The sequence below is a fragment of the Solanum dulcamara genome, chromosome 11 (assembly GCF_947179165.1).
Source record: "Solanum dulcamara chromosome 11, daSolDulc1.2, whole genome shotgun sequence".
Lineage (NCBI taxonomy): Eukaryota > Viridiplantae > Streptophyta > Magnoliopsida > Solanales > Solanaceae > Solanum > Solanum dulcamara.
In genome coordinates, this window is record NC_077247.1 from 35455759 (window position 1) to 35471206 (window position 15448).

Here is a 15448-nt window from a genome sequence, read left to right on the forward strand (position 1 = left end):
TTTAAGATTCGACACGAGATCCTATGACTCAAGATCCGATGTCGATATTTTACTCTTGATCTGACTCAAAACTCGACCCCGACATCTGACCTCAACACCTAACACCCATCACTGATTTAAGATCGTACTTTCGACACCAACTCTCGAACTAAGACCTGATCCGAATCTCAAATCGGGACCCCACTTTTGACCTGAGATTCGGCCCTGCACCCGACTTTCAAATTGGGATATAACCCTACCCGTCCCTAAGATCCGACACATGACCGACCCTGATTTACACCTCCTAACCCGACCTGACTTCCGACTAGAGATCCGGCCCTGATATTAGACCCTGGATCTGACCATGCATCTGACCTAGGACCCGATTTTGACTTCCAACATAGGACCACACTCTAACTTTTGATTTAGAACCTGAATTTCAAATCAGGACTTGACCACGTGATCCGACTTTCGAACGGAGTTCTGATACCGACACTCAACTGCGATGATTAATTAAGGCCCCACTCTGATACTTGACTTGGAAGCCAACCTTGACTTTCAATCTGAAATCCAACTCCGACACCGACACAAAACCCCACCCTAACACCTAACTTGGGACCCAACCCTAATACCTCATAATCTTACCTCGATTTCTAACTCAGAATTCAACACTCAAATTGAGATTCGACCCCGATCCGATCCAGGATCTAAGAGTTGGGTCTCGAATCATCTTGAATATAGGAAAAAAATTTAATGACAGAAGGTTGTATCTTATTAAATCGTTGATTGAACATTGTCTTTATTGAAAAACTCTCTAATAAATAAAATTATCATTTACTATTATCCTACAATACACAAAATTGTCACTTACTATTTTCTTTAAATAATTGTTATTTAATTATTATGCAAATATGTAAGACTTTGAAATTAATTAAAGTTAGGTAGAATGACCTGTGAGATCCTGGTACTTGGCTCCGTTTGTCAGTTGGTCATTCTACTTATCACTTTGTCAACTAAACACTTAAACTCATCTAAACACAATATTTTAAACCTCTCTGACCATTGACCGACCTTATGTGGCATTGATATTACTGAGTTGGAAAAGAAAGTGATTACACGCGTTTGAAAGCAGGTAAATACTATAGTTACATTAAAAAAAATTAAAAAAACTAATAATCAATTTTTAAAAAAATCAAAAAACATATCTTCCTCAACCATCCCGCCCACCCTCTCTCCTCCTCTTCTTCCTTCTTCTTGGAATTTCATTCACCACACCCACTCTCCTCTTCCTCCTCTTCTTCCTCAACACACACTTCTCTTTTGCTGAAAATCAGCCCCCCACTCTAACTATTTCGTTTGCCCCTACTCCTAACCCTTTTAAGTTTTAAATTTTTTTAGTCTAAAAATATTGAAATTATTATTTGTGTTAGTTGACTTTAAAGAAGAGATGTAGGTATGGGTTACATGAAGTGAGATTGATATTTATTGAAAAATTGAAAATTCCATTGATAAAGTTAGAGAAAACTTGAGGAGCAATAAATGGGTTTTGAGAATTTGTGAAATTGATTCAAAATTGTGATTGAGATTCAAACCCATTATTTGTGTTAGTTGACTTTAAAGAAGAGATGTAGGTATGGGTTACATGAAGGTTGATTGATGGATATTGAAAAATTGAAAACTCCATTGATAAAGTTAGAGAAAGCTTAAGGAGCAATAAATGGGTTTTGAGAATTTGTGAAATTGATTCAAAATTGTGATTGGGGCTCAAACCCATTATTTGTGTTAGTTGATTTTAAAGAAGAGATGTAGGTATGGGTCACATGAAGGTTGATTGATGAATATTGAAAAATTGAAAACTCTATTGATAAAGTTAGAGAAAGCTTGAAGAGCAATAAATGAGTTTTGAGAATTTGTGAAATTGATTCAAAATTGTGATTGAGGTTCGTTGTGTTTGCGTTGGTGATTTTGTAGTTAAATTTTCAAGTAAAATGGGGAAGCATTTCATCTATCTAACATGAATTTGGTGCTCACTTTGTGAGCAAATATGAAGAACATGCCTTGAAATTTTTTAGAAATTGTAAAAGTGCCCTAATTGATTTTTTTTTGAATTTTTAACATATATTTTACACGTGTCATTAAAAACGACGTGGAATTTCATGTGTGCTCGATTGTACAACACACACACTAATCAGATGAAAAAAAGATTTAAAATATTGTGTTCGGATGAGTTTAAGGGTTCAGTTGGCGAAGTGATAAGTAGAAGGGTCCAACTAACAAACGAAATCAAATATAAAGGTCTTTCAAATTATTCCTATTAAATATTTACTCTTTAAGAATATAAAAGTCGTTCAATATTTAATGAATTTGATTGAGCAGTATTGTTACATGTGTAGAAATTTCATACTCATAGTTTACTTGAAATAAATTTAATGATAAGCTCCTAATATTAATAGGATAATATATATCCTACAATAAATTTAGTCCTGATAGAAATATGTTTTGTTTAGTCCTAATACAAAATTACATTTATACCCATTAGTAATTTTTTAGATGGAGGAAATTTTAACTTAAAGGGGCAAATAAGTTAATAAACTTTTAGTGGATGTTTTGGTCAATCAACATTTATATTCGTGTTTTTGTAATAATATAGATACTATACAATTTACCCCCTCCCCCCACCCAAAAAAAATAATCAATAAATTTACTAGTATTATAATAAAAATATCACTCCATTATAAATAAATAAAAAATTATTTTCAAATAGCTAAATAAAATATGATAATTTTGAGAAACGTGACAAAATCATGAAGACCAATAAGTGAAAAAGTAAAATTTCGCTCCATATTTTTTTTAAAAATGTTACGTAATATATAATCACTTTCATAGTGTAACTAAATAGTAAAGATGTGATACTATAACTTGTTATTTGAGTTACTCTCAATCTTCTTATCTCTATAGATTTTTTATTTAAGCATCATTCATTTATTCAAGAATTATGAGGGTCAATAATTTAACAAAAGATTTTAACACATAATTTATGTAAAATTTGTTAGGCGACTCCTGAGCGTTGGGCGTGCTTAAGGCGTATTGCCGGACGCTTAGGGCGTAAGTCTTACAGAACTAAGTCTCACACTTGAGTCTCGGGGCGGTTTGTTAGAGCCCCGCCTCATTAACGAGCCCCGAGGCGAGTCCCAACAAAATCTTTTAAAACACCGGCTAATATACACTACAAATTTTATGTCTTTAAAGTTATTATCAACTATCTTATCATCCATCAACTCGTGTTAATTTACTATTATCGAGCGACAAAAAAACAAGTTCATGAGATAAAAAATAGTTTTTATTTTTGATATAAACTATAAGAAAGACAGATACATTTGATAAAATTATTTGCCTTAATAATTTTTTTCTTAAAAAAGAAGTATTTTTTTTTGTAATTATGTCCATACAAAAGCACTCAATTTTCCTTTCTAAAGAACTGAAAGTATTAGAGTCCTCAAGCTCCTTTACAAGTCTCCCCTTGGATTAGGATAACGATTCTTTGTTGCAGTTCCTCCTCTCTTTTTTTAAGATGATTGTGGTGTGGTCCAACCTAATTTTTGCACACTTTGATAAATTTTACGGGATATTTGTCAATTCTCATCAGTTCACATATCTTGAAAAATTTCACGAAATACTTATCTACTCTCATCGACAACAGGTACCAGATAACTCTATCCATCAAAGCTAGGACAGATAGGAAGAATTACCTAATATTATGGGGATATTTTAAGTCCGTTCAAAACTGAATCGAAATCGATAATTTGATCTGAAAAAAAGTTATTGGTTTATCGATCATGGATTATTGGTTTAACAATTTCGGTAACAGTTTTACTTTTTTTGTAATTATTATTGGGTTATCCTGAACGGTTTTAGATTTTTTTCTTAATAGGTTAATCGATAACCCGATTGTAAATTAAATAGTTATATTTGTACCATTTGGTATATAAAGTCCTTGACAGTTTCATGCTTTTATTTTTGACTGTCTCAAACTCTCAATTATTCTACAATGGGACAGTGCTTGCTTTTGAGCAAGATGCAATCTGTCAATTCATGTGTATGGTTCATTTGATTTGTCACCTTATTTCTAAGTAATTTTCAATAAAGAAATTGTGTCAAATCTTAACGGTTAAATCGATAACCGAATTGATAATAATCAATAACTGATAAATCAATATCTTAATAATTTTATAACGGTTTAACATAGTACAAGTCGATAACTGATAAGTCGAATTAATAACTTAAAAAATCGAATCGAACTGATCGATATGGAACGCGGAATATTTAATAAGTGAACTGAAAATTAATTATTTAACAAAAGTAGGTATTATCTAAGTAGAAAAAGAAATTTTGTGGGCTCATTCGTGATGACTTAATAAATGATACTCATAATTTAGAGTGGAAGGGAAGGGGGTGGGGGCTGACGTCTCTTTTTTGAACCACCACTGCATTTTCCATATCGTGAATTTATGTGGAAAGCAATTTAAATACAATAGTATATACAAATATTATCGAATAATACAATATTCAGATTTACAACTTGTAATTCCACTTCCACTTGAGCTAAATTTTATATGTACAATGGTACTTTCCCTGTTCAATTTATATGATACAATCTAAATTTTGAGAATTAATTAATTATAAATTTGGACATATAATTATTAAGTTTTTTGAAAAATAATTTATATATTTAAAAATTATTATAAATGAAAAAAAATTAAAATTTAAAATATCTAAAAAGCATATAAATAAATCACTATAAAATATTTTTAATTTAATTTTTAAAATTTAAATTATGTCATATAAATTATAATTAATACATAAAATCTTAATTCTTTTTCCCTTTTGATTGAGTTTGATTCATCCTTTCAATTTGGATTGAGTCTATCTCAAAATTCATGTATAAAGCTATTCAAATTTCAAATCAAGTCATGATTTTGCCATGTTACAATACATACTCCATAATTATTGAGGTCCTTTTCAAATATCAAAATCTGATTAAGAATCTTTAATTATACCTTTTTCCACTATGATAGTCAAAGTTTACCCCTTTTATTCCTCCCATTTCAAGTCTTATTATGTTCTCTTTTAGTTGTTCTTTTTTTTTTAAAAAAAAAGAAAATTTCATGAAATGTCTAAAACAAAATGATAAAATTCATGAACACCCATTAAAATATGATTGTGGATATTAAAAACCCTAGAAAGAGAGTTGAGATATAAAACAGACCTCGGCTTCGTGATTTATCAATCAAAACTATTGGAAATATATAGTAATTCTTTTTCTTTTCTCCTCTGATGTGTTTAGTATGGAGTAAAATTTCCAATTTTTTTATATTTGGTTCGTCATAATGTTTGAATAGAAAAATAAGCTCATAAAAATGAAGAAAATGATTTTGAAATAAAAAAAACGAGCGGCATAGGTGACATTTCAATCCAGACCCTCACCACTAGACCATCCCACCTCCCACTACACCGAACCCCCACTTTTCATCCTTACCTGACTCCATAATGATTTGATAGATAATATATAAATATTTTTGAAATAATATTTTCTTTCTTCCTTACTAAATACTATAAAAAATAAGTAAGAGACTCACTTATTTTTTAAGAAAACATTTTCTAAAAAAATTATATTGCATTGAAAATATTATTCTTCGTACCAAAGACACCCGGATTTAAATTTTTTTATTATTATTTTTTTATTTCAGTATAAGAAAAAAATATAAACTAGTGGATTAAATTAAAGAGGATAATAATGAGGGTACATACGTATAGTTAAACTGTATCTATCATCTTTGACCCTTTTCTTCTACATTGATGGCGGAGCAAACGGCGGTTACCGGCGGCGATCTCACAATGGAACCGGCATTGGCCGTCTTTCTTTGATCTCATTTTTCATCTAATTTCATCAGGTTTTCTTCTTCTCCTTCCTATATCTGTACCGGCGTAACACAAAATTATTCACTATTGGAATGAAAATGGATTTCTTGAAGCGTAGTTGTTGTTGCTTGGCATTTTTGCTCTGTTTTACTCAGATTTAGCGTTTAGGGTGTTATGAGATCCTCACTTTTTTGAATTTGGGGTTTTCTATTGTTAGGGAAACCGGCATTTTAAATTTATGAATGGGTGTTGTTGCTATAACACAAATGTCGGAACTTGGGATGGGATTACTTGATTGATAAACTTTTTTTTTATTTTTATTCGGAATAAATCGTGTAAATCTTGATGGTTCGTGGGATTACTGGAATCCTGATGCTGATTGTTGGGGTGGTTACCTGTTCATACGTTTTAGCAGATTCTACAACCTCCACCCAAACGAGGAGGGGCCAAAGATAAGTAAAATCTCTCCTCTCTCAAAGCAGGCGAGCTTGAAAGCTTGGAAGATCAAGAAAACCGATTTTTTGTTTAATTATTTGGTAAATTTTTTAATTAAACATAGAGGGTTAACCACATTGTTAAGATCTGCTAGTTGAAGACATGGTGTATGTAGTAGGTATTAGCCACTGGTGACCATACTTTCATAAAAGCACCTTTGGGCGGTGGTTCCTCTCCTTCTTCTTGAATCTTGAACATAAAATCGATCTCGACATCAGCCCGACTAAGAGTTCCATACCGAAAAAGTAAACTGAACTTTACTTAAGACGATAAAAGGGGGAAATTGTAATTCTTTTCCTTAAATATTTGCTCGAGATAGACAAGGAAAGGATTACCTAATCGTTAGGATTAAAGTTGGAGGTTCGAGTACCAAAAGAGCTTAGTGGGAAAGAGTTGCTGTTAGGGTTTGGGGAGGTGGCTTTTGTCATGTAAAAAGAATATTTAGTGGATGGTTGAAATGCAGTAATTACACTGCTTCGTGTTTCTAAATCCTTTGCCACTCCATTGAAGGTAAGACTTGGTTGATGTGATCAACAGATATGTCCTTCAAGAGCATTGTCCGTGAGCTGCGGGAGATGAAAGATGGGATAGGGAATATATCAAGGAGGAGACTGGAAGGAAGGCACTTGCGCAACAGAACCCGATCTCATATAGCCCCCGATGTGGCCCCTTTTGAACCAAGTGAACAAGGGCAATGGGCAAATTTACCACCGGAGCTTCTTTTGGATATAATCTGCAGGGTAGAAGAGAGTGAGACAACTTGGCCTGCTCGAACTGTGGTTCTCTTTTGTGCATCTGTTTGCAAGTCATGGAGAGAAGTTACAAAAGAGATTGTCAAGACTCCTGAGGAATGTGGCAGACTTACCTTTCCCATTTCACTGAAGCAGGTAATTGTTCATACTCTATTTGGTTATCATCTTATTCCTATCGCCAATGTGTCAAATAAACTGAAGAAAGTATTTCTTGTAATTCTGCTTTGAACCAGCCTGGTCCCCGTGAAAACCCGATCCATTGCTTTATCAAACGGGACAGAGATAATTCAGTTTATCGCCTCTACCTTGGCTTGACCCCATGTAAGTCACACTCCTCTTTAAGCCTGTTTTTTTCTTTTGTGACACTGTATTATGAAATTGATTTCCTCTTCAATCATTGTGTGCCTTGTTGCCGGCTTAAGATGTACCTTGTGTATTTGATCAATAAGTCGATTTTCATCATGTAAATCCCCGAAATTCTACTTTGATGAGTTACATACACCTGGGTTGATGGGTCTTTCGTGATACTTTTCAAGTTATTGCACCGGAATAGAATTACAGAACTTTTAAAACTTCTGCTTAATATTTGTGGTCTAATAAGTTCTCATTAGAAACATATTAATTCAAGGCACACATCTGATCTGATTTTTTATAAAGCGATGCGCATCTGAATTTCTTTTTTGATTGTTAAAGGCATTTTATTGAGTATCCAGCAACAAGAAAGTGCTTTAGAAGTATTTACAGAAAGATCTTCAAGTGTAAAGAACTCAAAAAGTCTAATGGCTTTTATTTCATTTGCTATAGCTGTGGGTACACCAAGAAACAGTAGAGAGATACATATGTACTTCATGCTAAGTAATGATTCACTTTTGTTTTCAAAATTCTTGCATTCCTTTCCTTCCAAATTGTCCACCAGAGAGCTGATGGGGGATTGAGTTCCAAGTTTTCACTTTTGTCTTTCCCAACCATTTGATGCACCAGCACTGTAGCAGTTCCACAGTTATCTTTGGCATTACCAAATTAATTTCCTAGACATCTGAATGTTTACTTCATGGCAGCTGAGGATGAGACTGATAAACTATTGCTGGCTGCCAGAAGGATCAGGAGGGCAACCAGCACAGATTTTGTAATTTCATTGGTTGCAGATGATTTTTCTCGAGCAAGCAATACATACCTTGGGAAATTGAGGCAAGTCCTCACAAACTGACAACTATCTTCTATTAACTTGTGCCTAACCACCCTTCTGAAAGTACCCATTGAAGTTCTTGTCCTTTCATTTTGTTAATATATTGTTGAAAACAACTTGAGCAGGTCTAACTTTCTTGGGACCAAGTTCACCATATATGATAGCCAACCTCCCAGTGATGCATCTATTCAAGAACGTAGTCAACGTAGTAGGAGATTCTGCGCAAAGAAGGTATCTCCAACAGTACCTGAATACAACTACAGTATCGCCAACATCTCCTATGAACTCAATGTTCTCCGTACAAGAGGACCTAGGAGAATGCATTGTGCAATGCATTCTATTCCTTTCTCTGCTATCCAAGAGGGAGGCAGTGCTCCAACACTAACATCATTCCCTCAGTCTTTTGGTGTAAAGGCAACTCCTCCATCAGTTTTAGATTCCAAAGAGACAGCTAAAGATGTCAGTTCACCTAGTATTTCAAGTTCAACAGTGCCATTGCCTCTTGGAGAGTCCCTTGTGCTTAAAAACAAGGCCCCGAGATGGCATGAACAGTTGCAGTGCTGGTGCCTAAATTTTAAAGGTCGTGTTACAGTGGCTTCTGTAAAAAATTTCCAGCTAGTAGCAGCGGTTGCTCCTCCTCACAATATACCTGCCGAGGAACAAGAAAAAGTAATTTTACAGTTTGGAAAAATCGGAAAAGACATATTCACCATGGATTACCGGTATCCACTATCTGCCTATCAAGCCTTTGCAGTCTGCTTGAGCAGCTTTGACACAAAACCAGTCTGTGAATGATTTCTGAATTAATGTTTTCCATTTTCAGTCATATTTATAAATTAGGATTTTCGTAGTGCGACGTGCAGCTTCTCTAACAGTAGCTGTGTAGATAGAAGCACCTGTATCAATATGTATTGTACTAGTGTTCATCATGCTGAAGCAGCATTAATCTCCAAAGCCACTTGAGATATGGAAAATATCGGTTAACCTACTATTACAAGTTAAGTTTCTGAATATGACACTATTATTCTATGTAATTATCGTATTTTTCAACTAGATTATGATGTTAACTGTGTTTATGGCTAATGTCCAAGTAATTCACATTCCATTCCAACTCTGGCTAGTAGCTGAATAATTCATATTTGGAAAAAGGACAAATATACCTAAACTATGACAAATAGTATGTTAATACCCTCCGTTATGTTTTAAGACTGTATAAAATCTTATCATCATACTTTGGGGTTGCATATTACCTTAAGCCTAACAGATGGACATGTAAGACTGTATAAAATCTTATCATCATACTTTGGGGTTGCATATTACCTTAAGCCTAACAGATGGACATGTAGCTCCTTCTAAATGATTTACGCGAATTTCATTTAATTTTTACCCACAATTAAAAAAAACCACCCATCTTCCATAATTTAACCATCCATGACCCTGAGTAAAACACCTCTTCTTGTGGAAGATGGGCGAGTTTTTTACGTGGGTAAAAATTAAATTAAATTTGGGTAAATCATTTAGATGAAGCCATGTGTCCATTCGTTAGGCTTAAATACACAACCTAAAAGTATGATGGCTATGTACCGCCTTAAAGTATAACGGAGGGTATTAGCATAGTATTTGTCATAGTTCTGAACTTCTGATGTATATTTGTCCATATTCGATTCTCTTAATTCCCTAAGGTCCGCACTGGTAAGCCTACTTACAGTTAACAAAGTTAATTGATGGAACACTCAGCTTGTTTCGATTGTTGTTGCCAAATGTCATACAATGTTTTGTTTTAAATTTTATTGTATCATATCGTTATAACAAAAAAAGATTTTATTTTATATAACAATTGATTTAATACGATGACATCGTTACCCTTTTTTCCTCATTCATCTGTCTGCGTATTATATACTAATAATCCTATTTTATTGTTTGCCTATTTACATCTTTTATACTACTTTTATCTCGTTCCCTACTTTTCTTATAGGTTTTTCTTTCAAATTGCTAATATGTGACACTGTGTAACAACAGAAAAAAATCAACATATTCAAACATTGTATTTATCAAAACATCTAGTAAAGTACAATAACATTATGAAACAATATGGAAAACCATTCAAACAAGGTGTAACTATTTAGTACTCTGTAGGGGTAGTTTCAGTTTTGGTCCTTTGTTTCAACTTTGATTCATAAACAATTTGACTAAAAATATTGAAACTTAAACTAGAAATACGCAATTTGGTCTCTACCCACAAAACAGTTGCAGGTATCACCGATAGATAACAGAGAAATGGGAGAAAATACAAATTAATACAAGACCCTACGTGGCTGTTAGTGACGGGGTTTGTATGAAGCCAAATAGGATTGTAAACAGGAATATTTTAGCATACCACAAACCAACCATAGACATCGAATGGGCCTACGACTTATCAATATCATAGAGAAGAGAAAAGCAAGTAGTCAAGCAGTAAGCCTGGTTCACGAGGTTCTACCATTGCAGGATCTAACTTCCATTCTCCTATTACTCGAGTCATCGAAGGGGCAGGATCTCAGGTTTGTACCTCCAGTTTGCATTTTGATATCAATATATATTGTTGGCATCTTTCCTCTTGAGATAGTCCCTTGAGCTTCATCTCACAGCAGAATAAGTAATAAACTCTGTAGAAGTGAACTGAAATGGCTGAAGAGGGATAGGGTTCCTGCATAAGCCATCTAATAAGATTCTTTGCACAATTACTGGAGTTGATGAAGATTAAGAGAAGAGAAAAAAAAAGAAGACGAAGAGTAACGACGCACGGTCTTGGCCCGTAGACTTTAATCTGGCGGATATGAGTGTCCCTTCCATTAAGATGATTTGAGAGCACAGCTATTTGCAGCATGAAAGTGTTGACAAAAGTTTCACTGTCACATAAATTAGGATATGGTTACTCAATGAATTTATACTCAGGGAAAAAGCTTTCACAGACACATGATAGGTCAACTGATACTTTTTATGATAAGGTAGTATATAATTTTATTGGTAATGGGATGATAAGTACTGATATTGTTTAAAGTTGATGCCCATCCAACAATTTTTCAAGCTTAATAAATGAATAAATTGAGATGTTCTTTTATATGGGAACTCTGAACAATTTAAACCCTAGATGTGGCACAGAAAAGTTCATCACACATGCACAGGAAATTTCACCAACATAAACTGGCATGCTCCTCCTTTCCTTGTTTAGAATGATAACTTCGTTGGTTTGCATCTTTTCTATCAAAGAAACAGGAGCAGAAACTCATATTCTTCATAGAATAAAAATAGCAGAGCTCGAGACATGAGGATGGTGTTCAACACCTGCAGAACATATTTCCACAAGGCAATTGGAGGTCATCTCAAAAACAAAGAGAAAATTTATTAAAAGTCATAATAACAATTTGTGTTTGCAAGTTATCCAGATCTTCGGTTGACGCTTTCTGTCAGTGCAGAACAGAGACCCCAAATCCATAAAAGAGAACGAGATAATAATAAAATTTGTCCCACATTATTCCAAGCAGAAAACAATTGAACCATTCTACTCTTGGTTGGATTTAATCCTCAGTGTATGTCCACAAAATCAACTAAAATTTCATTTTTAGCAAGGAAATCAACTGAGATCCTTCCCATTAGTTTTATTTAGATTTGGTGCCATTTGGACATGCCCAGTGTTTTGAGAAGCGAGAAGCGGAAAAAAGCGACAGGGGCTCGCTTCACAGAAGCGAGAAGCGTGAAGCGAATGCTTTTTTCAGAAAAAGCGTTATTTAGTATAAAAATATAAAATATGCATAGATAAATAATCAAGAACTCAAAAGAATTAGATTAAAATGTAACTAGATAGTCAATAATCCTCATAAGTAACAACATATAAAGCAAATGCATAACCAAATCACAAAGAGAGCAAAATCCCATTCTTCAACAAGATCCTCAAACCCTTGAAGTGCCATCAACAAGGGTTCTACTTCTACTTGGTCCTCATCTTCTTCCTCATCGGAGGACTCATCAACAAGAGTTCTACTTCTATTTGAACATGAACTTGAACAGAGCATATGCTTTATCTTAAAAAAAAAAAGGCCAAACTGCTGAATAAAAGTTGAAAAAAATAATTCTTCGCAGACAGCAGTTGCGCAGAAATAGAAAAAGAAAAAGAGAAGAAGAAAAGAAGAGAAGAAGATCGCAGCAGTTGAGAGCAGTGTTGCGCTGAATGAAAATAGAAATAGAAAGAGAAGAAGAGAAGAAGAGAAGAACAGAAGAACAGAAGAAGAAAAACTAACTTGGTTGACGTTGAAATGTTGAAGTTGGACTGTCGAATTGAAGAAGTCACACTGAAAGAGCAGCTTGGAGAAGTCACAGAAGTTATACAGTTTTTTTTTTTAAAAAAAACCTAGCGTCGCTTTTTTCCAAAAAAGCTCGCTTTTTTCTCGCTTTTAGATGAAGCGCGCTTCTCGCTTCTCCCGTGAAGCGCTCGCTTTTTCGAAATCGCTTCGCTTCACGATGTTGAAGCGCTAGTACCTCGCCTCGCTTCGCTTCACGCTTAAAGCGAGCGCTTCAGCGCTTTTTCACAACACTGGACATGCCTATAATGTGCAGATCAATATTGGGACATCAATTTGTTGAGTAATTCAACTTCTAATTGAAATAGAGACACGGAATTTGAAATGATGGTTTGGTTAGTATTTCAAGTGAAATAATGCTTTCCACTCACAAGTCTTCAACATTCGCAAACGCTTTTTCAAGTTGCTGAGTAATTCAACTTCTAATTGAAATAGAGACACGGAATTTGAAATGATGGTTTGGTTAGTATTTCAAGTGAAATAATGCTTTCCACTCACAAGTCTTCAACATTCGCAAACGCTTTTTCAAGTGAATTTCATAACCATACACAACTTCAACTTTCAAATACTTTTTTCCCAACTTCGACTTCAAATACCTTTCTTCTTCTTTTTCGACTTCAACCAAATATTGTCCAAATACCTACTGAGACTTTCATTTACGTTTCAAGTAAGCAACATTATCTTTCATAGTCAGTTTTGCTCAGATTTAGCTGCTCACTTATGCTGAAGAACGAATCGAAGTATTTCACAGTTTTGCTAGTATTTAGTCCTCATCAGCATTTTGCAAAAATAACCATCAAAATCTTTTTTTTTTTACTAAGTAATGTGTCAGGATATGTGTGTGATTAAACATAAACAAACTCGGGTCACATCTATGATTAAAAAGAAAAAGAATGTTCTCAATATATATGTATATATATAAAAGTTGGTAAGAGAAATGAGAAAATTTTGTGTCATTTCTTACTTTTGTTTAACAGTTTTAGATTTTAAAATTAAGTACTTGTTTGTATTTATGTCCACGCGGTCCATCGGACTAATGAATTCTAATGATTGGAATGCCTCATAATGGTTCTAGTTCTGTAGAAACACAAGCAAATTTGGTATCATAAATTTTCTAGAAAGACGGAACTGTGTAGAGCTACTGAATAATATGTAACATAATCTGGCAAAAGCAGTGAAGGAAAAACAAGTCAAAAACTTGCCAAATCATGAGACCAAGTCTCAATTTCTTACCGAGGATCATTACCAGATAAAGATATATGCATCCATCCAGTTGGTTTCACAAGTTCCACTGCTTTTATCTCCTTCAAAACAAAACAAAAAAGGACATAACGTCTCAAGTTTCTGAAAATATACTGTTATAACTAATTCAGGACTTTGCCAATTTATCTCAGAGTTCCATTATACTATTACCTTCAAGTTGTGAAAGCCATCGCCTGCTCGGATAGAGATTTTGCCAGGTGTATAGCTTTCGTCAAGCTTGAAATCAACATACAGGACGACTAACTGAGAATAATTAACATAAAAAATAAACAGATAAGAGAGAAATTAAAACCAGTCTCAAGTGATTAGCCACAAAGCATGGCTGCAAAAATTTATTCGCATCTAGTAAATGCACCAAACCAAAAAATGCATGACATATGTCATTCTTTTCACCTAAAAAGTTAATAGTATAGCCTTAGTTAAGTTAAACAAAAAATTAAGAGTAGTTCATAATAGCAAAGTATGTGACGAAGGAAAATAGAAATGTATATATTTGTGCATAAGATAGAACCTACTTGAAGCTTAACTTTTTTCTGAAATTGAACATTAACAAGATGAGGCTGTGCACCATCTGATCTGATTACAAAAAGAAATCAAAACCCAAAAATCAGCGAAAATAATAGTAATATAGAGCGTAGACAGCAGTGACGGAGGATGGAGAATATTTACTGCCAATAGGTATCAAGGTTGTCACCGCGAAGTGAAAGAACTCCATTGCCAGGTTTATATGAGCTGACACTCCAAGCTGCTTTTTTACCCATCTCCCGGAGGTCATCATCTACAACTAACTGCTGGCTTCCTCCTGTTAGTTTCCCTTCCTCCTCACCCTCTGAGGAATCCGCCATTGCTGCTCACCTTTACTACTTTTTCCTTTGATTCAGCTCTTAGAAAATCCCCAATTGTATGCAACAACATAAACCCTAGGGTTTACAGCGCAGTCACCAATGAACCAAAAAGTGAAACCCAAATAAATATTAAGTAGTCCTCTATAATAATGCTCAATTTTCAAAAAATATTTAATAAATAAGATTAATTTAATAAATTATATTTTATATTATTTTTTTTATTATTAATAGAACCAAAAAAAACTAAAGCACAATTAAAATAGAACATAGGAAGTATCTTCAAATATGCTCGATAATATAATGTTTGTCACTTAGAGTAACTATTATAAGTTGATAAATTGAAGAAAAAGTTTATAACTTGCATTTTGAATTATACTTAATTCTATAAGGGGTTGATAGTTTAAGATATATAATTGACTTCATCATAAAATTTCACCATACATAATATCAAGTTGGTTAACCGCATAAGAAAAATAATTATCATATAAGTAATGTAGTTTTTGGTTAATGATATATTTGCATTGAATTATGTGAGCACATATATATTATTTATAGCGATGGAATATGAAATAAAAATATATGTATTAATAATGCAAAAATTTACTATTTAAAAACAAAAATGATCTTTTAAAGAAAGTAATTCGTTTATAAAAAAATATCTCATTATTATAT

At 33.7% G+C, this 15448-nt stretch overlaps 2 protein-coding genes across 4 annotated transcripts; one reads left to right on the forward strand and one right to left on the reverse strand.

The window, feature by feature from the left end:
* The first annotated feature begins 5751 nt into the window (after positions 1-5751).
* LOC129874598 (tubby-like F-box protein 5) lies at positions 5752-9342 on the forward strand. 2 transcript variants are annotated; one of them, XM_055949904.1, is made up of 5 exons: positions 5752-5930; positions 6904-7280; positions 7379-7466; positions 8204-8333; positions 8457-9342. In XM_055949904.1, the coding sequence occupies exons 2-5, from the start codon at positions 6933-6935 to the stop codon at positions 9124-9126; spliced, it is 1236 nt and encodes a 411-aa protein (XP_055805879.1). In that variant the 5' UTR covers positions 5752-5930; positions 6904-6932; the 3' UTR covers positions 9127-9342. The 2 variants fall into 2 exon arrangements, with proteins under 2 accessions (XP_055805879.1, XP_055805878.1); XM_055949903.1 differs by having other exon boundaries at positions 5753-5930; positions 6931-7280.
* Positions 9343-10423: 1081 nt separating this feature from the next.
* LOC129874129 (anaphase-promoting complex subunit 10) lies at positions 10424-14905 on the reverse strand. 2 transcript variants are annotated; one of them, XM_055949366.1, is made up of 6 exons: positions 14601-14905; positions 14447-14507; positions 14082-14174; positions 13902-13969; positions 11115-11219; positions 10424-11017 (listed from the first exon to the last, which is right to left on the reverse strand). In XM_055949366.1, the coding sequence occupies exons 1-6, from the start codon at positions 14774-14776 to the stop codon at positions 10948-10950; spliced, it is 573 nt and encodes a 190-aa protein (XP_055805341.1). In that variant the 5' UTR covers positions 14777-14905; the 3' UTR covers positions 10424-10947. The 2 variants fall into 2 exon arrangements, with proteins under 2 accessions (XP_055805341.1, XP_055805340.1); XM_055949365.1 differs by having other exon boundaries at positions 13902-13972.
* Positions 14906-15448: the final 543 nt, after the last annotated feature.